Source organism: Eulemur rufifrons, chromosome 29 (assembly GCF_041146395.1).
Source record: "Eulemur rufifrons isolate Redbay chromosome 29, OSU_ERuf_1, whole genome shotgun sequence".
In the NCBI taxonomy this organism is placed as follows: Eukaryota; Metazoa; Chordata; class Mammalia; order Primates; family Lemuridae; genus Eulemur; species Eulemur rufifrons.
Window position 1 is genome coordinate 88137125 of NC_091011.1, and position 25489 is coordinate 88162613.

General features: G+C 44.4%; 1 protein-coding gene across 1 annotated transcript in view; it reads right to left on the reverse strand.

The window, feature by feature from the left end:
* PARP12 (poly(ADP-ribose) polymerase family member 12) overlaps positions 1 to 24268 on the reverse strand; it is a 33694-nt gene extending 9426 nt beyond the window's left edge. Inside the window, exons 1-8 of the mRNA XM_069461850.1 lie at positions 23845 to 24268; positions 19871 to 20006; positions 18814 to 19117; positions 16826 to 16927; positions 10851 to 10974; positions 6587 to 6794; positions 2962 to 3103; positions 105 to 201 (exon numbers count right to left, since the gene is read on the reverse strand). Of these exons, the coding sequence (XP_069317951.1) occupies positions 105 to 201; positions 2962 to 3103; positions 6587 to 6794; positions 10851 to 10974; positions 16826 to 16927; positions 18814 to 19117; positions 19871 to 20006; positions 23845 to 24176 (1445 nt within the window). The 5' untranslated portion in view covers positions 24177 to 24268. The remainder of the gene's footprint in view (positions 1 to 104; positions 202 to 2961; positions 3104 to 6586; positions 6795 to 10850; positions 10975 to 16825; positions 16928 to 18813; positions 19118 to 19870; positions 20007 to 23844) is intronic.
* Between the last annotated feature and the right edge of the window lie 1221 nt (positions 24269 to 25489).

Consider the following 25489-nt stretch of genomic DNA (forward strand, 5'->3'; position numbering starts at 1 on the left):
AATGAATGCCCCTGGGTACTGAGGCAGGTCTTCTGTTACCTGCAGCAGAGCATACCCCAGCTGATAACACACACTAAGGCCCAAGTCCCCCAAATGCAACCTACCAGGTTTGCATGGTCTTCACATCCTGGGGAGACACGTATTTGGGTCTACGGCAAACCTTTCTAGTTGTGCCATAGACCAGGTTTTTCTGAATGAAGGCTGAAAAAAACATAACCAATAAAAAAACATACATATGTACGTACACACACACACACATAATGGCAATGTTTTATAAATACAAATTAAATGGGTTTGAAAGCTAATCCAAATGTGTAAAGCCCAGAATCAGTTTGTTAAAAGGCAGTTTCACACATTTCAAATATTCATAAAGAAAATAGGTATCCTTAGGAGACTGGGTTTAATGAATAGAGGAATGATTAGTAATTGACGTATCAATTATACATGAGTGCTTTTAAATTGTTCCTTCCAATCTTGTTTAAACTATTATTTTGCTTAGCAATTTTTCCCAGCTTGGATATAAAAAAGCTTCCGCCCAGCCTGAGACCAAATTACTTTTATACATCTTGAGTTAGTGGGATTTAAGTGTTAATATAATAATTTTACTCTTATGACTTTTTTGAGTTTCATTAAACTGACTCTATGGTGGTATTTATACTCTTTTCTAAACTCACAGTATCTTTAATAAACAAAATTCTTGCTTCCCAATTCTCAAGAACCTCATATTCATCCTGAAGATTGGGGATCTGGGGCCGGCATATTTATCATTGTCCTCACCCACCAGGAAAACCCTGTAAAGTCTTTTTTTTTTAAGAGATGGGGGTCTCGCTATGTTGCCCAGGCTGGCCTCAAACTCCTGGGCTCAAGCGATCCTCCTGCCCCAGCCACCTGAGTTGCTGGGACTAATAGCTAATGTTAGTTCATTTAAAAAACATTTTAATATTAAAAGTTGCAGATGTCTGGAATTTGCCTTACTGTACTTGAGCATAAACGGTATGATAACCTGAATGTATATCCCTTATGCTGCAGCCCAGATGGTCACCATTCCTGGCGGGGGGGGGGGTCCACCCATATTCATCTGGAGCCCATAATCCAGACGAAGCAACCATGATCCCTTTTGTTACACAGCACTCACGCGGCCATTAAGGCTTTGCTCATTAGCATACTTAAATGGATTTTTATTGGCTCATTGACCATCTGTGATGAATCTTAAAACAGCTTTCACTGATGAAATTAAAAGTTATTCAAGATATATGGACCAGCTAAATATGTGTTGGACACATTCTCTACCCTTCCATGGACAGAGTAAAGGGAGACTTTTCCCCTAATTTACCCTTACAGAGGACACACTAGACTATGTCCCTAAATGAGCCCTGACTTTGGGGGATTCTGCCCCATCTGATACCAGCTAACAGAATGCCAGAACTCTGCCTCTGGAATCTTGGCATTTGCCTTGTGTGAATCTTTTGTGACAAGAGTCCCTAAAAGGACAGAGCTGAGTCTTCCATGAACCTACAGAACAAGTCATCTGGACTGCTGTGTGTGTGTGTGTGTGTGTGTGTGTGTACTTGCTTCCTAATAAATAGTTAATAAATATGTGTGGCAGAGTTTGGTCTGAGGCTTGCTTTTATTGTACCTAGCAGTGAGGTTGTGAGGGGAGACGCCAGCTCATCTCAAACTTCTTCTGTAGCTAATGTTTTCTACCAGAAACAAAAAACAAAAAGAACTGTGCCCACCCCAATGAGCTTAGGCCAGCCTGCAGTGAACATGCTCTTTTTTCAAACAGCATGTGTGGGCTCTTCCCCATCCTCATCCTGAGAGTCTGTTATGTCCCGGGAGGTATGGCCTAGGTTGAGAATGATAAAGGTGGCATTTGACATTTGTTTTGGTGTATTTGTTTTGATATTTTCCAGATATTTAAAATAAGTATTTCAGACTATTGTCAACAGCAGTCAGACGAGCTCTAGCTGCACAGCCCTGATCTCCAGTGCCATCCTGCCTTGCTTTGATTACTGCCCTCGCTCTCACTGTGCCCTCTGTGCACTGGTGTGCATGTCTACCTTAAGCAAAACCACAAGTGCTGCAAAACCACAAGCAAAAGCAATTGGTCAAAAGCAGGCAGCCAAAGTGGTTTTAGGATAATTCACCAGAGACACTTTGTGGCTCTCCACATAGAATAAAGGTCCACAAAAATAAAGAAAACCAAAAACTGTGTTTAAAGAAAGCCCCATTTATTCCCTTATAAACATTCTGAACATTCAGAAGGACCCAAAGTTTAAAATGAGATATAGGCAAAATTAAACTGAACAAAGCTGGACTGATTCTCATGTGGAAACGGCTTAAGAGAAACTACAGCAAAACTAAAACTTAAAAAAATTCTCACAAATCAGGCACCGGAGGAACTGGCCAAAGGGCATGCGGCCTACTTCTGTCTATTAAGGCAACTGGGATGAAGAATCAATCACTTTAGCCCCAGTTTCAGGGCGCCACGAGTATATGAAAATCTGCTTCCCAAGGGGCTTTAATTACAGTGTGTTCTACCAACGTTTCACCTGGCTGGTGCCGAAGGTGCCTACAGAAAAATGACAACAGACTGCCACACCAGGAGTGACAAGGCAGACACTGCATAAGACAGCCACTCAGACACTTTTCCAGGCATGAGGTTGGTTCTCAGACACAGGGGAACAACCATACTGCACATGTGCTGACCCTGCTGGTCTCTCTGCACTTGGGGCTCCTGTCCCCTCCTGGGCTCCTTGTTCCTCACACCCCCGATGCAGCTTCTCCTCGACCCCACAGTGCCAGCATCACTTGTTTACAGGTCTGCCTCCCCTTCCAGATGGACATGCCTCCCCTTCCCTTCCTCAGTGCGAGCACGCAGCTCCCCCACGGCCAATGTGGAAAGGCAGAGCCAACCCAGGGCTGGGCTCTGCTGGGCGAGGACAGTGGGTCAGGGGATACCTTTGAAGTCTAATTCGTAGTTGTGCTTCCCAGCCTGGAACTTCAGGGTGGCTGCCTGGGCATCAGACCCTGGTGCGCAGTATGCCAGGTAAGCCTTCTCCACATCGCTACTGCTGATGGTGGTCACAGGGTGTGTTGTGCCCTGCAAGGGGAAAGCCAGATACTTCATGAAGGCAAGAACCTATGGTGATGAGCAAAGACCTTGGTGGCGTCCACACCCCATTTCAGACATGCTCTATGGACAATTCTGTCATGGAGGAGAGAGATAGGGAGCAGGTGCTGCAGGAGAGGGAGGCACAGAACAGAATCGACGTGACTCTCTCCCGAAAGCTGCCCTAACAAATGGAAGACAGTAAATACGAACCCTGGTGAGTAGGATAACAAAGATGGGAGCAAGGCAGGGAGGACATCTGAGTTACTCAGAATGGACGATACAATAGGCATTCAAATGGCAGTGGAACAGCAACAGTGAGTCCTCCACACTGCTTGGCCAATAGCCCGAGCAACACTACCTCTGCTCATGTTGCCACCATCCTTTAAACAGAGTTCAGTCCTCCTCTTTGTGGTTTACTTTTTCTGGCCCCCTAGAGAGCTCTTCTACTTTTTCAATTATCTATTTCACTACCTCATCCTCTCCACAGTTACCTATGGGATATCTAATAGATAGAGTGGGACTGAGTTTGAATTCTAGCTCCCAATGTGTTATCTCTGTAACATTGGCAAGTTATTTTAAGCTCTACGAGCCTCAGTTATCTCAAGTGTGTAACAGGAAAAATAATAGTACTCAGGCCATACTCATCCCATTATACCAACCTCACAGGGTTGGAAAAATAATTAAAATAAGGCATGCAGAGCATTTAACACAGTGCCTGGAACAAAACATATTCAATAAATGTTACTATCATCATCATCCTTATTATACTTGACATTGCACTAACTAAAATTAAAGTTATTGAACCTATAACTAATTCCCTCTGTCCCTGTAAATTTTCCACTCCCCCTATTGCTACCATCCTAGCTCTCCTAGGTCACAAGTTCTAGGTGTTATGGACAGAGCAGTAAGTCAAAAGGATCTGCTCATGTCGCTGAACAACTCAGTCCAGCAATCAAGCAGGGAGAAAAAAGCAAGTAGACAATTCAGAGCATCACACTCAAGGTCCCACACAGGTCTTCACAGAGTGCTCTAGAAGCTAAGAAGAGTTACTGAGAATGATCAAGGAGGGGTGGAACCCAGCAAAGGTTTCCTGGAGGAAAAAGATATGTGGGCCTAGGCCTGAGCCCAAGGGACAAGAATGAATTGGCCCCACGAGGGGAAGCTGGAATAGGTATGCAGTTTTCAAAGTAGCCTCCTAATTTATGGTCTTATATTGATGCCTAAGTTTCTCCTTCTAAACTCTGTCTTCCTTCAAAACAAGACCATTAGCTTGGAAGTGGGGTGTGGGTGCCATAAAAATCCCTTCGAGACAGCAAGAAGAAAGGAAAGAAAACAATCCCTCCCCTCTGGGCCTGAAGAAGTGAAGCCAGGAGTCGAGAGCAACAGAGGAGGAGAAAATAGCAGTCAGACACAGGCATCCTGCCCCTGCCCCAAGCCTAAAGTCAAAATTCCTTAAGACGTGTTGTCACAGGAGAGGGAAGATGCATGTGGCTGAGCAGAAAGCAAAAGCATAGGGTTTTTTGTCCCCAACAGGAGGTGTGGAAGGAAAAACCAAAAATGGCAGCCACATTATGTTAAGCTGAAGAAGGGCTGAGTTTAGCACCTTGGGGCACAGCTAAGGTGAAGAAGGAATCACATGTTCCCACACATCCTGTGGCAAGACCAACAGGTATCTGATTTTTACAGGACATTTTGGAGTACATCCTAAGCTCAGACAGAAAAGAACCTAGCTTTTCTATGAATCAAGAGAAAACTGTTTTGAAGTGGCAATTAGCAGAAAACTAAGAAAGAAATTCAAATATGCAGCTACACCAGAAATGTGTGGGAAAGGGAGGAATGGATAGATCATCCTATAAGGCTGCCCAGCTACTGGTACAGAATGAGAATGAGAACGTGCAGCCAAAGTCATGAGTCCACACACGAGTCACTACACTCCCCCAGCACAAGGGCACATCAATAATATCCACATACAGTTCATCCTCAGAGATCCTCAAACTGCTTTCAACAAGTTTCTCCACTGCAACAGAGGAGGAAGAGCACAAAAAAGGGGAAACCCCAAGTGTAGGCTGTTTGGAAGAGAAAGGGCCTGCCCCCCAGAGTTGACAATGCAGTTTGAGAAGCCACCCAGGGAACCTTACTTCTGCATGGGTTGCCCCAGGACCCCATGTCATCCCACTTGGCAACCAGGGGTTGCCCCTGGCTCCCCTCAGAAGCCAGACTCCAGACAGATGCCCAAACAAAACGTAAGTGACGGTTGCATTTGCTATGTGTGTTGGGGCTGCCATTTGTCCCTGCACCTTGTCACCAGGGAAGCCAATTTATGCAGTATGATTGGCCAGTCGTCCTCTCCCCTCCTCAATGTCAGGCCATAGCCTCTTCCCCTCACACTCCTGACCAAACCCACAGCAGCTGTTCAAATGAGGCCACCCTCAAGGCAGGTAAGACATAATCCCAGGATGCTCGAAAGGGGAGGGGACTAGGCAGGAAAGGCAGGCAGGGTAGAGCAGGTGAGGAAAGGCTGCTGCCAGGAAGAAGTGATGAGGTGAGGGAGAGAGTAAAGGATCAGGGTGGGAATTGGGGAGGCCACCACTGAGAGTGACCATCTCCACTGACCCATGTGGTCAGCAACACCTTCCTCCTTCCACTGGCCAATGTCTATTTCCTGAGGACCCACTGTGCATCATTGTTCCAGGCACAAGGGGCAAAAGGGACAAAACTCCCTGCCATCACAGAGCTTACGTTAGAGTATGGCCAGAGAAAAGGGAATTCTAAAGCGCAGGTAAGAACAAGAAACTAAGGCTCCAATATAACCTCTTACAACCCAGAAGAGTACAAATATCTATCAGACCACGTATCTCAATTTGCATTTTAGAGAGGGGGGCCTATATAAATGGCACCCTCGCTATACTTGTACTTTTACAGGTGACCAAGGGACTCCCTTTAATCTGACCCATCCATGAATACCTGCAAATGATTAACAACAGCAATTATTATATTTGATCTGGATTCCAACTTAATATCTGATATAAATCAATTTTCTTATATTTGCCTACCTTCCATAAAGCTGCAGAAATGGCAGAAAGCCAATCTGAAAAGCTTTTAACACTGCCACAGCTACACAAACACACAGGCACTAGCTCTGGAGTTACCTGTTCAACAAGTCAGAGAACCATCTTTCTAGCAAATTTAACAAAGCCAATGAAGAAGCTGATCTCACTACAAGTTTTTGTCATTCAGCTCTCATAAGCCAACAGATACCTAACTGTTCAAACATGGAAGCTCACACAAATGAACTCCAAGTTATCCAGTGTTGCCATAATTCCCCCAAAGCAAGTGAGTCATACAGGGACCTGGGGATCTTTGGTTCCATCAAGGATGCCCCCAGTAACGATCCTTGTGCTCCTGTGTGGAATGGCTCCTCCACTGTGGATCCTCAGGACAAAACACTTACCCTCTTCCCATCACACTTACTGGTCTTCCATATTCCTGCCAAGAACCAAACTCATCGGCCCAGTACCAAACCCAGTCAGTGGTGAAAAGGAAGTGTGGGGGTTTGGTGACGGAAGAGGCCGTGGAGAGGCGGCGAGCCCGGGCAGCACCAAACGTCATGGAGACAAAGTTCAGACATTTTTCATATTGAAAAAAGTGAAAACTACTGGCCAACTCGGTGAACAGGATACTGCAAAAGAAAATGAGAAGTAGATTAAAAATTCCACCAGCCAAACGAACACAGGTCCCTCAGCTTCCACCCATGAGAACACGCGGCTGGTAGATGTAACTATTAAATGTGACGTGCATATTTTAAAACATGTTTTCAGAGGTGGAGGAAAATGCTTTTTAAGATCAGTTTTGCTGTGCAAAAATAATAAAATCAGGGTAATATGGAAGACTATCATGAAAATTCCTCTCACTACAAAAAGCAGAAAATGCTGGTTAAAATATTCTTTTTTAAAATGCACTGCTGAGCTGACAACAAACGGAAATTCTTAGAAGCCAAAAATAACAATTAACATACACTGTTTATTGTGTGAGCCAGGCCCTGTATTAAGTATTGTATATGCATTAGAATATTAAGTCATCACAACCCCATGAGGTTAAAGCTATCATCTCCACATCACAGATGGGAAAACAGAAGCCCAGGAAGGTTAAGAAACCTGTCCAAGGTCAAACAGTTAGTAGATGGTAGAGCTGGGGTTTCAGGTAAGCAGTTCAGCTGCACAGCCTGACACTTAGCCACCAGGATACGCTCCCTTACTAAATGTGGTACTGCCTAAAGACCAAAGGGGAAGATATAAAACTGGAGAGGCAAATGAGGACTAAAGCCCGTGGCTGTCCAAGGGCAGTGTCAGTAAGCAATGACAAAGAGCCTGGTTTTTAGCAGAAAAGGGGAAACAGGAAACAAATGTAGGGTCTGAGTAAGGTAGGAGGTTAAAGTGCAAAAAAGATACTTCTGCATAAAACCAGGACCCTGAAAGACCACACACCCTCAGTAAAGGGGAGGGGGTAGTGGGGAGGAGACCTGCCTTGCAGTGGCAGTCAGAAAGGAAATTTGCCTGCATTAATGTTGGCTCTGGATAGAAGAGGAAAAAATTCCCCTGAGAACTCATAAACCACTCAAGCCTCACAAAAGTTTTAGGTTGATCACATTTTCTGTGTGCAAATAAACTTCCACCCAAGGTAGCAATTCCCTGAGAAGCAAACGCAAATCCTCTCTGGAGGAATTCACCTTCAACTTAGGCCTCAAAAGAATTTCCACAGATAAAGTTTCATGAAACATGACCTCAAAATCAAATAAATCACAAGAAACATGTTTAAACAAATACACCACGAACAAAAGTTGGCAAAAACAAATCGAATCAGACCACCAAAGGCTACAAGCATTAGCATGCTCAGATGCAAATATATAATATGTACAAAGTATTTTTTAAAATTGAATTGAGTATCAAAAGTATCAATAACAATCAAGAAACTACAAAAATGGACCAGGTAAGTTTGAAGGAAAAAAATAGAACTTTTAGAAGTAAATAATATATAACAATTGGCATTTTAAAATCACAGTTAGGCGGGACACATTGCATCTCAGACAAGGCTGAATTAGTGAACTGGGAGACTGAGGGGAAGAAATTCCCCTGAATACAGCAGACAGAGAGAAAGAAAGAATGAAAGAGAAGTCAGGAGACATAAAAGATAAAGTGAGAAGATCTCAACATATGTCTGATCGGAATTCTAGAGAAGTAGTATTGATACTTGAAGAGATCATGGCTAAGGAGCTCAGAAAGCACAACAAATTGTAAGTAAAATAAATAAAATAAATCCATACACAGATCTTAATGAAACTGCACAATACCAAAGAATGACAAGATATTAAAAGCAGCCAGAGAGAAAAAATAGAAACCTACTGCACTGGGTTGAATTATGTCCCCCAAGAGATATGTTGAAGTCCTAACCCCTGGTACCTGTGAATGTGATCTTATTTAGAAATAGGGTCTTAGCAAATGTAATCAAGTTAAGATGAGGCTTGCTGGATTAGAGTGGGCCTAATCCAATTACTGGTATCCTTTTAAGAAAAGGGAAATTTAGACAGAGACACATGGCAGAAAACACCATGTGACAATGGGGGTAGAAATTGGAGTGATGCATCTACAAGCCAAGGAACAGCAAGGATGGTCAACAACCATCAGAGCTAGGAGGAGGCAAGGAAAGACCCTCCCCTAGAGCCTTCAGACAGCATGACCCTGCTGACATCTTAAGTTTGGACTTCTACCCTCCAGAGAGGGTATCGTCTCTCTGTGAGACAATAAATTTCTGTTGTTTAAGCCACCAAGTTCTCAGTAATTTGTTACGGCAGCTCTAAAAAACTAATACCCCTACATCGAGACTGAAAGCTAACTTCTAAATAGAAGCAACGGAATCTAGAAAACAGTGAATAATCTTAGAAGAGTTGAGAGAAAATACCCAAAACTATCTTTCAAGAATGAGGAGGAAATACTCTTTCAGACAAACAAAAAAAACATTTACCATCAGACTCTCACTAAAGCAACTTCCAGTAAATGAACTTAAAGAAGCAAAATGATCCAAAAGGAGAAGTGTGAGCAAAGGAACGGTGAGCAAAAAACAAAATGGTAATTGTGTAAGTTTGAACAAATATTGACTGCATAAAACAATGCTAATTTCTAACTGTTGGGATTAAAAAAATAATAGCAGCACCATTATATAGCACATCTTACATGCTGGCAGTGTTCTGAGTGTTTTATGTACATTAACTCATTTAATTCCAAAATAACCCAATGATGTAGGAACTATTATGTCTACCTAGCATACAGTAAAACTGAGACAGTGTAAGGTTAAGTAATCTGTCCAAATTTATACAAGCAGTAAACAAGTTTGAATGAAAGTAATCCGAATCCAAGTGTTCAAAGTTCTCTTATTGTTTGAGAGAATGATAAAACATATTGATTAGCTTAAGTTGTTAAGCTAAAGTTTTTTAAAGTAAAGTGCCTTCTTAGATTTCTGGAATAACCACTAAAAAAACAGAAATTCAGTATATAACTTCCAAACTAGTACATTAGGGAGGAAAAAAAAAAACCAAATGAGGGGCAAAAACTTAAGATCAAAAGAAGAAAAGAAATACAGACAAAGTGGATCACATAGTAAAAACTAAGATGGACAACGGAAGTAAGTTCAGATCCATATGTTTATTGGCCATTTGTGCTTCCTCTGCAGGGAAATGTCTGTCCTTGTAGTTTGCCCATTTTGGGGCTGGGGGATTTGAGTGAAAGACAATAGACACAATACATACCACATGGTTCCATTTATACGGAAGTTTGAGAACCAGCAAGACTAATCTATGGCAACAGAAGTCAGAGCAGATTAGTGACCTCTGGGGTAGAGACTCACTAGCAGGGCACATGAGAAGGCTTTCTGGGGTGATGCAAATGATCTATATCTTAATCAGAATGTTGGCTACCCAAGTATATGTATTTGTCAAAACTCACTAAACTGTACACTTATTATCTGCGTACTTGACCAAGTGTAAATTTTGTCTCAATTTAGGGGTGGTATGTGAGTAGTTTAATCTTTGTAAAGGGAATAATTTGTTTCACATACTTTACCAATAGCAATTTGCACATAACTGCACTCTAAGTGAAAATGTATTTTCTACACTCAAAAAGTAGGCTCAAATTCTCTTCCTGGAAACATATTTTAGCAGGTTCAATCCAAGATATGATGACTATTTGAAAATAAGGCTATCTAGAACTTCCATATTCAATCTGAATTGACTAAGTGAAAACACTGGGATATACTCAGAAAAGTAAGAGTTAAAGGTTAAACAATAAACAGCAGTTCAGCTATATGACTTTATAGACCCAAGGCTAAAATTTCACAAATGATCACCTCTTACTCTTCTACAATAATAAGTATACATGTACATGATCAATCCCAGCAGCAAATGATTAGGAACTTAATTGGTGTTGGTACCATTTTTTCCTTTCCTCATAGCTCCTTCCTGAAAGAAGAGGAAGGTGGGAAAACACAGCCACCAAACTGCTGGTATGAAAACTAACTTCCAGTTTCCAGTCCAGAGCTTGCACCTCCAGACTTGGCTAGTGTGTGTGTGTGTGTGTGTGTGTGTGTGTGAAGGTCATCAAACCTAAACACTGCTGTTTAAACTAAATGTCCTACTCTGCACACAAAAGCCCAGGCACAAAGCAAAGACAAGTGACACACTTCCTACCTCTCTTTCCTGGGATTGCTATATGCCTCTTCAATGAGCTCCATTTTGTCCAAATCCTTCCATTTGCCTTCATCCAAGAATTGCCATCGATACGGCAAATGGAAATGAACTCTATTGCACTTCTCTAAAATAAAAACATAGTAAGTATAAGACAGCTTTGCAATATACAGCATGGTTTAGCCTTGTGGTTGTCACTGGATGTGGTGCTGCCCACTGACTTGGGAACATTGTGGAAATTTGTGAGAGTCTTTGTTTTTTTCAGTGCAGCCATACCTGAGCATTTACATATTGAAATACTATGTATTTTATTATATACTTTGCTACGGTTTGAATGTCCTTTCTGAAACTCATGTTGAAACTTAATCTCCAATGTGGCACTACTGAGAGGTGAGGAGGTGATTGGGTTACAAGGATTAATCCATTCATGGATTAATGAGTTAATGGGTTATCACAGGAGTGGGACTGGTGGCTTTATAAGAGGAAGAGAGACCTGAACTAGCACACTCAGGCCCCTCACCGTGTGATGCCCACCAAAACCTCAGGACTCTACAGAGAGTGCCCACCAGCGAGAAGGCTCTCACCAGATGTGGGCCCTCAACTTTGGACTTCTCAGCCTCCAAAATTGCAAAAATAAATACCTTTTCTTTACAAATTATCTAGTTTCAGGTTTTCTGTTATAAGCAACAGAAAACGAACTGAGACATACATTTTTCTTTCGTCTCATTCAACAGGACCTTACATTGATTTTTAAAAATATGTATGTTGGTGGGTTATATCATCTATGAATTTCATTTTATAACAGTAAATAAGCTGATCACGAGAAGGTCAAAGGCGCCATCCCTGCAGTGGGCAGTCTGAGTGCTCACATAGCTTTATATGTGGCATGTGGATGGTCAGAGATCACATCTAAGATGGAGCCAGATTCATCTCCACCAGAAATGCATCCCAACCCCAACACAACCAAACAAAGGTGCAGCAACATGGTTCCGACCCACTTGGATCTTTTCTGGCCGCCAACTTATTCACCCCATCCTTGACATGCCCCCATCCCCCTGCAGGTCTTCATACACACTGCTGTGCCCTCGCTGACATCCACACAATGACCCAGACCTATGCCTTCCAGCCAGCTGTTCCCCTGTACCTTCCCCATGTTCCTCCTGGGCAGTCAGGTCCTCACTTTCCTTATTACTCCAAGCACTTGCTGCCTGCCTCACCTTTGCTCATGCTGGCCACCACCTGGAATGCCACCCACACCCTCTCACCACCTTTCAATAGCGTATGTGAGGTTCTGCTACGTCCATACAATCAATTTGGCAGGCAAAGCACCACGTCCACCTCTCATTTCTCCCTACATTCCTTAAAATGACAGACCAGAAAGAAGAATAAATTCAAAAGCACTGGAAAATGATAAAAAGCACCATCAAAGGACCAGAATTATTCAAGAATTCCTACAACTATGAAATAGAATCAAACAATATAAAAGAGGAAAAAATGCAGGCAAAATACACAGAAGACATCACAGAAGTAGAAAAGATCTAGGGGTGCTACAGATTCAGACTCAGATGAAATGAGGAACAAGAAAGATACTGAGGCCAACCACAATGAGAACAATGGGAACCCCTGGCACAGGCACCCCCTCGCTCTGACTTGCTTGTGTGAGCAACCTTGCTACATGCTTCCCAGCTGAACCTATAAGGGTGGATATAAGGGCTGGAGAGAGATGAAAGCAGGTAAGACAGCTGCCAACGCCCCACCCCAGTCCTAGGCTACACACCAGGCAGGGCATACTGCCTCTTCCGATCATCACTGAAACACAGGCCTGGAATCAGAATCATTCTCCTGGAATCAACCAACAGGCACATGGGATTCTCAAGCACCAACCTGACAGACAACCAAGAATCACCCAAAACACGAGGGAAAATAACACAAAGAGAGATAGCAAACTCACACAGAAGTAGCCATGCCTAAGGAAGGAATGATCAGAGTTAAGAGAACAAGCATAAACAGCTAGACCTAAACCTAAAAGCTAAACCTTCAAAACTTCTCAGAAAAAACCACAGGAGAAAACATTTTGTGGGCTTAGAATAGGCAAACATTTTTAGGCTACAAAAAACACAAGCCAAAAAAGAAAAAAATATTAAACCGGGCATCTATATTAAAACATCTCTTTAAAAGACACCATTAAGAAAATGAACATGAAAGAGACTGGGAGAATATATGTTCAATATAAATAATATACAAAACTGTTACAACTCAGTAACGAGAGATCAAATAACCAAATAAAAATGGGCAAAATGGTCACAAAAGACCAATATTGTATGATCCCATTTACAGGAAATATCCAAGCAAAGCCAAAGAGACAGAACCTAAATCTGTCCTTGCCAGGAGCTGGTGGAGGAGGAAGAATGGGGAATGACTGCTAATGGGTATGGGGTTACTTTGGGGTTGATGAAAATGTTCTCATATTGACTGTGATGGCTGCACAACTCTGTACTAATATACATACGAGGGGACTTCCAAAAGTTTGTGGAAAAATGGAATTAAAAGATAAAAATGAAAAATGTAAACTTTATTTCTCAATATAAGCTCTGTCAAATTCAAGACACTTTTTTAAGTGATGATAGCAGCCGTTTAGTCCATCCCTAAAGAACTGATGATCCTGGGAATTTAACCATGTGTCAGACTGGGCGCAGTGGCTCACGCCTATAATCCTAGCACTTTGGGAGGCCGAGGCGAGAGGATCGTTTGAGCTCAGGAGATCGAGACCAGCCTGAGCAAGAGCGAGACCCTGTCTCCACTAAAAATAGAAAGAAATTATATGGACAACTAAAAATATATATAAAGAAAATTAGCTGGGCATAGTGGCACATGTCTGTAGTCCCAGCTACTTGGGAGGCTGAGGCAGTAGGATTGCTTGAGCCCAGGAGTTTGAGGTTGCTGTGAGCTAGGCTGACACCATGGCACTCTAGCCTAGGCAACAGAGTGAGACTCTGTCTCAAAAAAAAAAAAAAAAAAAAGCCAAAAAAAAAAAAAAATGTGTCGATGCAGTCTTTTTTACATTATGAACTGAAGAAAAATGAGCACCCTTTGAAGATTTTTTTTTTAAGATTAGGAATCAAAAAGAAATCAGAAGGAGCCAGATCAAGACTGCGTAGCAGATACCTAATGATTTCCCAAGGAAACTCTCACAAAATTACCCTTGTTTGATGAGAGGAATGAACAGGATCACCGTCATGGTGAAGGACTCTCTGTTGAAGCTTTCCTGGGCATTTTTATGCTAAAACTTTGGCTAACTATCTCAAAACACTTTGGCCCTCCACACAACAAGCAAAGTGCCTGAGCATCCCCCAAAATTGTTGCCACAACCTTAGCTCCTGACTGATTTGCTTTAGGTTTGACTGGACCACTCCCAGCTGGCGGTAGCCATTGCTTTGATTGTGCTTTGTCTCCAGGATTGTTCTGGTAAAGCCAAGTTTCATCTCCTATTATAATTCTTCAAAGAAATACTTCAGGATCTTGATCACATTTGTTTAAAATTTTCATTCAAACTCTGCTCTTGTCTGCATCTGATCTGGGTACAATGGTTTTGGCACCCATCGAGTGGCACCCATTGAGTGAAAAGTTAATTTTTCAGTCAGAATTGTGTAAGTTGAACAATGGAGATGTCTGTGATGTTGGTTGTTTGTGCTGTTAATCTTAAATTAAGGCATGAGCAAGATTAATTTTTTCCTCACAAATTGATGTGGATGGCCTACCACCGAGGGCTTCATCTTCAACATCATCTCACCCTTTCGTAAAACAAGTTACCCATTTGTAAACTGCTGATTTGGGGGCGCACTGTCCCCATAAACTTTTTGTAAAGCATCAGTGATTTCACCATTCTTCCATCCAAGCTTCACCATAAATTTAATGTTTGTTTTTGCTTCAATTTTAGCAGAATTCATGTTTTTCTGATAGAAGCTCTTTTCAAACTGATGTATTATCCTTCTTAGTGCCTCAAACTTGATCATGTTCAGATATACTATAACAAGTTAGTATGAGTTTATTTTGGTGCAAAAAAATTTTGAACTCCATGCATAGTTTTTTCATAACACGCATTTTCCACGAACTTTTTGAAGATCCCTCATGTGCGTAGGTTATATAAAAAATAAGCAAAAAATTTGAACAGATTCTTCACAGAAAATATACAAATGCCTAATAAACACATGAAAATAAATTCTAACATAATTAATCATCAGAGAAATGCAAATTAAAACCATAATGAGACATCACTACTCACTTATTAGAATGGCTAAAATTTGAAAGACAATACTAAGTGTTAGGAAGGATGTAGAGCAACTGGAACTCTCATACCTTGCTGGTGGGAATGTAAAATAACATACCCATTTTGGAAGACAATTTGGCAGTTTCTAATAAAGTCAAGCATACATCACATAACCGAATAACTCCACATCTAGGTTTTTACCCAAGAGAAATGGAAACATATATTGACATGAAAACCAGTGCATGAATATTTATAGAAGTTTTATTTGTAAAAACATTTGGAAACAACCCAAATGTTCATCATCATATGAATGGGTAGACAAATTACAGTCAATCCATGCAATGGAATACTCAGCAATGAAAAGGAACAAACAATTGATATGCCAATCATGAATCTCAAAAACATGCTGAGAGAAGCCAAGCACAGGAGAATACATACTGTATGATTCCATTTATGAGAAATTCTAGAAAAGACAAACCTAATCTATAGTGACAAAAAGTAGATCAGGGATTTCCTAGCATTGACAAATTAGTGGAGGAGGATTAACTGTAGAGAGGGATAAGGGAACTTTTTTGGAGCGAGGGAACTGTACTGTATTTTGATTGTAGTGATGGTGACATGGGCATGTACACTCATCAAAACTCAGAACTATACATCTTAAATGGGTGCACTTTATCATGTGTAAATTATACCTAATAACATTGACTTTAAATATATATATAGCACATATTCTTTGACCTAGCACTCCATTTCCAGGAATCTATCTATGGAAATACTCACACACGTGTACTTGGATGCTTAGTGGAACATCACTATAATCAAATACTACATAGTTGTTTTAAAAATGAGGTAGACTTATACATATAACATGGAAAAAAAATCTCCAAGACACATTGTTAAATAAAAGATGCAGTTGAATAACACATTGTCACATGTTCCCACCTGTTTAAAAATATGCAAAACAAATATCACAACCACACAGCAAGTGTTTACCTTTGGGGAAGGGATGAAGGAGGACTTCATGCTTTACTCTGTATTATTGGACTCTTTTACAAAGTAAGAGTATTCACGAATTGCTTGGGAAATGTTTAAGGACTGAAAACGAAACAAGAAGTTTTGGTGGTTGTTTTTTAAGGGGAGTCACCGAATTTGAGAACGAATCTTTCTTCAGTCAAAGCCCAGGATAGCATTTAAGAAGAAAACAAAGGTTTACTGAAAATACATACATACAAGAATTGCTACTTCTGATAAAAGAGGGACCGTGGAGTTCACTGGATCAATACAGAAGAAACCCCCAACTTAAATAATTACTTATCCTGCAAGAACACAAGTATTTCCTCCTCTGTGAGGTCTTTCCCAGTTTCGAAGGCATTTCTAAGCCTATTATCACCTTATCTTTGTTCCCACTAGATCTGTTCCATGCAGGTCTGTAACCTCATGCTAAGCTAACCAAGGGTCAACACTTGACACTCATTTGATACATGAACCAGACAGATATGTGCCCAAAAATGACCCACAGTTTGATTTTTAGAAATTCAAAGAATTGCTACTATCCTCAACTCCTCAGCAAAGTAGCTTCAGAACTGGTTTGACCAAAGTGCCAGGCCCTGATCCTCTCTGGGTGGGGGTTGGGAGCTGACCTCAGAGCAGAGCTCTAGGAACAAGAGTTACCCCTCCCACAAGCGGGATGAAGGGACCTCCTCCAACTTACCTTGAAAGCTGCAACTTTTCCGGATATGGTACAAGCAGATCTGATCACTTTCCTCCTGGCTAAGAGTATTTGGGGACATAGGACCTGAACTGTTTTTTCTTTCTGCAAAGAAACACCAGAGATGTGTCAGCTTCTGATATGGGATTAGAGTAGTTCAAGGTACAAAGGAGAGTAAAGAGGATTCATTCGTCTCTCAGCATGAGACAAAAGTAGACAAGGCAAACTCACAAAGCCCTATTGTGTTAGGGGTGAAGGTACTCTCACACAGGTGGGCTTTCCACTTTTTAGGGATGAGCTAGGAGCCCCAGGCCACTTGGCTGCTTGCCAAATCCAGGACGCCATGAAGGGGCTCTCTCCTCAACTTTGGCTGTCCACCCAATTCACTAGTAGACCCATTTAAATATACAAGTGCCCAACATCACCTCAGACTTACTGAATCTCAACCTCCAGGGTAGAGCCTGGGATACCTTTTTAGTAAGGGGAAAGCCACTGTTCTACATATTGAGGCAGCTTAGGATTCTTAAGGTGGTGATGACCCCAAAGGGCAAACAGCGGGCTACTTTTCATAAACTAGGTTTATACATAGCAAATATTTGTTAATGAAGTATCAGAATTGGGTACTGGCCAGGTGCGGTGACTCACACCTATAATCCCAGCACTTTGGGAGGCCAAGGTGGGAGGATGGTTTGAGGCCAAGAAGTTCAAGACCCCGTCTCTACAAATAAATTTTTCAAAATTAGCCTGGCATGGTGGTGAATGCCTTTAGTCCTAGCTACTCAGGAGGCTGATGTGGGAGGATTGCTTGAGCCCAGGAGTTTGAGGCAACAGTGAGCTATGATGGTTTCACTGCACTCCAGCCTGGTAGGCAACAGAGCAAGACGCTGTTTCAAAAAAAAAAAAAAGAAAAGAAAAAGAATTGGGTACAAATACCAAGAAGAGGACAATAGATCGAAAGTCTATATCTCAAAATAAAACCTCCTTAATTATTTTAGGTTAATTACAAGGATGTTAACATAAAATGGGGATGTAAATGCCAAGTTTTCCTTTTTTTTTTTGAGACAGAGTCTCACTCTGTTGCCTGGGCTAGAGTGCCATGGTGTCAGCCTAGCTCACAGCAGCCTCAAACTCCTGGGCTCAAGCGATTCTCCTGCCTCGGCCTCCCAAGTAGCTGGGACTACAGGCATGTGCCACCATGTCCAGCGAATTTTTTTTTTCTATTTTTAGTACAGACGGGGGTCTCACTCTTGCTCAGGCTGGTCTCAAACTTCTGACCTCAAGTGATCCTCCGACCTCATCCTCCCAGAGTGCTAGGATTACAGGCGTGAGCCACGCTGGCCCAAGTTTCCCTTTAGAGTAACATTCCAACGAGTCTTTACCTGCAACATCTTTCCCTATCCATCTACCCCCAAGGAGCACATAAAACTCGTTCATAATATCTCCCCAGTGAGTGTCCCTGTCATTCTGTTATTCATCTTCCCTTTTCTTTTTATAAGTCCCTGAGATACTTCACACACTGGGCCTCAAAACCCAGGCCTGTGGGACTCTGAAGGCCATCTCCCTCTCCCCGCCAAGGGCAGGTGACTGCTCTTTGGACCTGACATCACTGGACAGTGAATCCTCCCCCTCAGTTTCTAATAAAGCCATAACCCAACTGACACTCTTAAAGATCTATTTAAAGCAAAACCTGTCTATTTCTAGGCTTCCTACAATTGAAAGAAATTAACAAAAAAAAAAAAATTGAAAAGAATGTAAATAAAAAACATATGGTGAGGACAATCTTTAAATATAAAAGTCAGGCAAGATTACAGTGGTGAGTTTATTTGTGGGTAGTCCTGTCACACACCTGTCATTTTAGGAAGCTATTAAAATCGTAGCTCCCACTACAACTAAATGACCAGGTTTGCCCAAAGTCACACATTCTATTTACTTGCCAACTGGGATCCAGGAACCCCCAGCCCAAAGCATACCTCACTTTCCATCAGCCTTACCAGAAGTCCCCTGTGGGCCTGGAGAAGAAGGAGGGGGCACTCTGCTGGGGGTGGAGCTCTTATTCTTGATGTCATGTGCATTTCTATAAATGGAAGGCAGCCTGCTCACCAGGTCTGGGCTCATGCCCAACTTCTCCAATTTTTCCAGATTCTCTGAATTAGAGAAATCATGGGATCTCTTACAGCTACTGCCAAACTTGCATTCCCCCTGTAAAAAATACTGGCAGATATGGAGTTTGATACATTGCTTTTGAAAGGAACAAGAGCCGTGGGGTCCATCTCCTTTGTTGTAATGTTGGCAGATCTGTTGATAAAGAGGAAAAAAAAGACATCAGTTCAGGAAGGTCTCACATGGCACCACCTCCCCACTGGTTAGAAGAGGCCCTCATAGCCAAAGCTGTGATTCCTTCATCCACACGGAACAAAGCTATGAGATCATCCCTCGCTCTAGATGATGGCTGCTAACATATGCCCTTGGCTAAAATGGGAACTGGGTAGAAAGTAGATTGCTCAGAACAAACCCCTGTACTGGGAAAATCCAAAGCACTTCAAATTGACCAGCTCTGCTCCCTTCATATGGACAGTGTTTTAACGTGAATCAAATGGCAACATCCTACAGATTGCTACAATCTACCATACTCTTTCCCCATAAACTCACCAGCTCTCCCCTTCCAAGGCCCCAGTTACTCCCAACTCTCTTTTCTACAATTCAGAGTCAAAGAGGCTCTGAGGGGTTAAAGCATCTTGGAGAAGGCCAAATACTGCCTTTCATTTCCCAAGGGAGCACAAGGAGGCTCAGAGAAGTTACACGGCCAGTTCCAGTCACACAGCTCTCTATAGCATCTGGCATATACAATGTTTGTTGAATTGCACTGTTGGCAAAGCTGGGACTTGAACTTTAATCAACGGCTCTTCTTTCTACACTCCAAATTCCTAGAGGTGGGAAAAAGGCCAGAGACCACCAAGGGCCCACCCACTTGATTCAAAAGCATTACACTTCCCAAGATGCAGGAATGCCCCAGAGGGCTGCAGAACCCAGACTTCCCCTGGCACTTACTTCTGGCAAAAGCCAGGGGTCGTTCTGAAACAAGAGTTGGCACAGCTCATTATAGTTGAGGTGGTCAATGCCATGAGTTCTTAGCACACTCAAGTTGTGATCGGTCGTCAAGCTGTGACTATTTCTACAGTTCTTCCTACAAAGAAGCAGAGCTGGTGTTATGGGTTAAATTGTGTCTCCCAAAAATTCCGATGTTGGAGTCCTACCTCCCAAAACCTCAGGATGTGACTATATTTAGAGATAAGGTCTTTAAAGAGATAAGTTAAAACGAAGTCATTAGGGTGGGCCCCAATCCAACATGACTGCTGTCCTTAGAAGAAGAGATTAGGACACAGATACTCAGAGAGGAAAGACCATGTAAGGACAACGAAAGAAGGTGGACATCTATAAGGCAAGGAGAGAGGCCTCACAAGAAAGCAACCCTACCAATACCTTGAACTCGGACTTCTAGCCTCCAGAACTATGAGACAATCCATTTCAGTTGTTTAAGCCACCCAGTCTGTGGTACTATGTTATAGCAGCCCTGGGAAACTTAATAGCTGGTAAAAATTAGTCTTCATGACAATTTTTGAGGAACACTTCCTGATATTGTTTACAAGCACCAGAGAAAAACCAGCATGTCTATGCAACAATAAAAAATGTAATGCTTAGTTACCGAGGATGAGATGGGGTCTTGCAAGGTCTAGGGCCCAGGACAGCACCCCTCAGCAGGTATTTGATGAGAATGACAAGGCCATCATCCAAAGAGAAGTCATGGCATACAAGTTAGCAAGTACTTAATCATGTGCTAAATAAATAATCGTGGTGTCTTCCGGTTGTAGGTGCATACATACACATACACACCCCCCACCCCAACCCTTTTTTCTGCTCCCTTCCTCCATTCTTTCAATCCACAAGCATCTGGTAAGCACCAACTGTGAGCCAGGCACTGGCACCACGCCCTGCAGACCCAAAGACAAACCTTCAAATGACTGCCTGGGTCACAAGAACCCAGAAAAGTCAAGCAAATACCATTTGCTTGACTCAGACACTGTCATATCTCATATGCCATGCTCATCATAAGCGTCTCAAGAGAACACCAAACCCCTGATCCTCCCTCAGACCTGCACCTCCCACAGTCTCCCCTATCTTAGTAAAAGGCAACTTCCCTCTTCTACTGCACAGACCAAAAACCTTGAAGCCATCCTTGACTGCTCTTTCTCTCAACTAGTAGAGGTGACAGACATAGAGATGACTCTAACATGGAGTGGAAAATGCAAGGTCAGCTGTGGTCAGAACAGAGAGGAAGGGTACCTGTACCAGTCTGGGCTGGGGAGTGAACTGGGGAAGAAATCAGGGGAGCGTGCTGGAAAGTATAAAGCCTGAGCCAAATACTTAAAGGGTGTGGAGGAACCAGGCAAGGAAAGAAAGGAATAACCTTCTGGGCAGAGGGGCAAATAATTTGGTGCTGCCAGAGCCAAATATAACTAATAATTATAAAGATGATGAATGATGATGACAATGACAACATTTATTGAGCATTTGCCATGTACAAGGGATTGCCTAAATGTTTTATGAGTTAACTCATTCAGACTTCAACAAGACTGTGAAGTGAGTAATATCATCCCCATTTCGCAGATGACGGCACCGAGGCTCAAATGTAAACTCACTTGCCCAAGGTCCCCAGCTAGGCAAGGAGCAGAGCCCAGGCTGAAACAAGGTGGGCTGACTCAGGACTATGCTCTGGCCACTGTGTTCACTGCCTCCTAAGCACAGGACTGGGAGTCAGGGACCCAGGGCTCCTCACCAGCTCTGCTGCAAGACTGATTACCTATTTCTAAAAGAACCAACCCTACGGTTCAGAGATAAGTCGAGTCACAGGGAAAGCAGAGAAAGTGCAGCCAACCATACCCACTCCCTCAGGTGAGTCAAAGAAGGAAGGTTCAAGAAACTCACCTGTGTAAAGCATAAGGAAAAGAGAAAAATGAAGACGAAAACTCAAGAGTCATCTAGGCCAGGAAATATCAGATGTCCAGATTTCAAAGACAGGTAAAATCTGACCCCAAATTTTGGAAACTAGCATTAAGAATAGAACTGTCCTCTTTATTTTACCAAATACAGACATTAAAAAGATCCGCCAGTTATCCCCATCGCTGGGTCAATCCAGCCACCATTTATTTACCACGTGCCCTCTTCCTTGCTTGTTCTCCCCTGAGCTACCTCATCCCCGAAGGGCTGATTTCCCGAGTTCTGCCCTCAGCCCCTTTTCAGGCCTCAGACTCCACCGGGGGCTGTGGCCAGGGCATACACCACCCAACATCTCCCAGACCAGCACCCCAGGGCCCCAGCCTTCCTCTCGAGCATCACACCTGGAAAGCTGCCTCCTGGGCATGCTTCAAAACGAAAATCCTCTCCTGCTCCCTCAGTAAACAACACTCAGGCCACAGTAGGAGCCGAAACCCAAGAGTCATCACCCCTCTACTGTCTTCTCACCACACTGTCCTCAGTGCCCCAACTCTCCCAAATTTCTCACACACAGCTCTTGGAAAATTCTAATCTAGATATTTCTGGATAGCTGCTTCCCTAGAGACTCCATTTCCCAGCCCTCTTGCATCTAGATAGGGTCATGAGACAGCTTCTGGTCAATGGAATGTAGGTGGAAGGATGTCCACCACTTCTAGACTTGGCCCCTAGAAACCTCCCACACAATCCCTTACTGTCCATCTTTTCCTTCTGCCCCCTGGAACACGACACCTACAATGGCCTCAAGAGCCATGAGCTGGAGAGCAGAGCGTGGGTCAGTCAGCCTGGATCCCTGAATGACTGCAGGGATTAGGTCCCTACCCCATGCTCCCTGTTGGACCTGACAAGCGCTAGCAATAATGTCTACTAAGAGTACAAAAGAAGGAAAAAAGAGAGAGTGGGGAAAAAAAGGAAAGAAAGGAGGGAGGGAGGAATAGAGGTGTGGAGAGAAGGAAAGAACTAATTCTCCCAGATAACTAACCGGGCTGGCACCTGAGTGGTTCCCCATGACGTCCTCCTGTAAATCAGCATCCACACCACTACCTAAGATCTCCTAAAATGCAAACCTGAGGGTTGCTCTCTCCTGCCATTTGCAGGGCCCCATCACCTTCAGGGTGAGGTCCAGACTCTTCAGCATAAACCTCAGCAATCCCTTCCACAAACCTTACTGACCACCTGCTGTGCGCAGACCAAGGGTGCTAAGCTGGGCCCCTGCCCTCAGGGAGCTGACATTCTGTCGGGAGATGGGAGGAAAATAAAGAGCTCCGCGTGGCGCGTGGGGAAGAGTAAGAGGAGGAAAGGCGCTCAGAAGAAATGTTGAAGTTGAGGCCTGAAGGATTAACGGCGCAAACAAACCAGGAAGGGCATTCCAGGGAGGCCACCACGAAAGCCAAAGCTGGGGGTGTTCCAGGAAGAGAGGGCACCCAGCAGGGGCTGCAGCTGGAGGTTGGGCCGGGGACCAGCGCCCGAAGGTCCTTGTGGGTGACGGGAGGGAGCTTGCACTTTCTGCCTTGTGGGCAGGTAAATAACGTTGAGTGAGGTTTAAAAGATCCCTTTCGGCTGCTGGGCAGAGAAAGCCCTCACTGTCCGCCCCTCAAAGCTAGCTCGGGAGACCGGAGGGGTCGTGGAGCTCCAGGTCACCACCTCCCGCTGCCCCAGTATTGCCACAGCCAGGGTGTCCTACCCAGCACCCGCGTTTATCAATGGCGCTCTCTCCTCCGAGAGCGTCCTCAGGAATCTAGAAAACACCATGTGACCCCAAGCCCCTGGCACAGCGCCAGGTACTCAGTAGGTGCTCAATAAGTGTTCGCTAACGTAAATGAAGGGGATAAGGCCAAGGAAGGGCACCTAATTGTCTCCTCAAACTTCAAGAAGGGCCCCAAACGGGCTGGGAGTGGGTGGGTAGGACCGGGTCCCCAGCACGCCGCCCCTTCCGCCCCCCGCCCACCGTCGGGCCTGGCGCGGCGCCTTACCCGGCCCTCAGGAATTTGCAGGCGCCGTAGATCATGAACTTGCAGAGGTGCAGCTGCGCGCAGAGACCCACACAGCCGGGCTTGGGGCCCTGGTGCGCGCGGCACAGGCGCAGCGACGAGGCGGCCAGCACCAAGCGCTCGGGGGCCGCCGCCGCGCCGCCCGCGTCCGCCCGCCGCACCACCACGAAGCGCCCGCGCTCCCGCAGCAGCCGCTCCAGCGCGTCGGGGCCCACGTCCGCCCACAAGCGACGCCGCAGCTCCGGCACCTCCAAGGCGCCCCCGGCCGCGCACAGCACCTGGGTCACCTCGCCGATGACGGTAGCCTGGGCCATGGCCGAGCGGCGGGGGTGCGCTGCGGAGGCCTGCACCCGTCGAACCGCGGGCTGGCGCGACGCCGGGACGGCGGACACTGGCCGGCGGTCGGCTCCCGAGGGGTGGAGACGTCGGCGGGAAACGAAACCGAAAGCGACCCGGGCCAGGAAAAACAGAACCTGTGCGGCCTCGCCACGCCCACGGCCGCAGCTGAACCGCCGGCGCCTCCCGGCTCAGGGGCCCCAGCTGCGCGGCTGCCGGCCCGACGGGCGCTCAGGCGCTTGGGCCGACGCCGCGTGGGCTCCTCAGTAGGCCCGAAAAGGGCTTCCGTGGGCGTCTGAGGGGGTTAGGGCGGCTTCCTTCGGGGCAGCGCCTTCAGCCGAAGGGCGCTGGCTGAGACGGACGGAGCTCACTCGGTCACCTCGGGGCAGCCCCGAGCTTTCAAAGTAGCGCCCTCCGCCAGAGCCCGGACAGAGCGGGCCGGCCCGTTGGCGGTGCAGGCTGGGACGCCGCCCGTTAAAGGGCTCACACGTCGCCGGGGCCAAGCGGGGGCTTTGGGGACCGCTCACAGAAACCTGGGCAGCGGATGTGGGTCCCACCCCTCGGTACATACGAAAAAAAACGATCGTTCCGTATTGCTCGTCGTGCTTAAATGTTACTTCAGCTTCAGTGCATGCCCTGAATTCCTTAAACATAAAAGCTTATGTCCTTTTAAAAAGCAAATCCGTTTCTCTCAGCCCCTCCCTAAATAAAGATTGAACAAATATTTTTAAAGACCCTCAGAGCAACGACTCCCTCACACGGTAATGATGGAAACGTGAATTGGTAGAGCCCCTTTGGGAAAGTAACCCGGAAATAGCTATGAAAAATGTGTATGACCTTTGACCCAGCAGTCTTTCTTCTGAGAATATTCCAGAAGTAAAAGGAACAGTAAAGAAGTTAGGTAGAAATGTATTATGGGTGGAGGTATGGTTCATGCAGATTATTATACGGCTTTAACAAACATGCATTAAATCGGCGTGTTGACCGACAAGGACAGCCATGATGTGGTGTTAAGTGAGAAAAGAGCGCTGTTTTTTGTTTGTTTGTTTGTTTGTTTTTCACAAAAAAGAGAACCCTATTTGTGGGAGTGAGGAACAGGATATTTTTTGATGAGCATGGGGAAAGATGAGGAAGGACACACACCACACTGGTGGTAGGGAGTGGGAGGTAGGAGGTACCAGGAAAGTGGAAATGGGAAGATGAGGAGCAGGAAGATGGCGGGGAAAGGAATCTTATGGTATAACATTAACTTAAAATGAATTAAAATTCTAACTATTACTACAAAAATGTA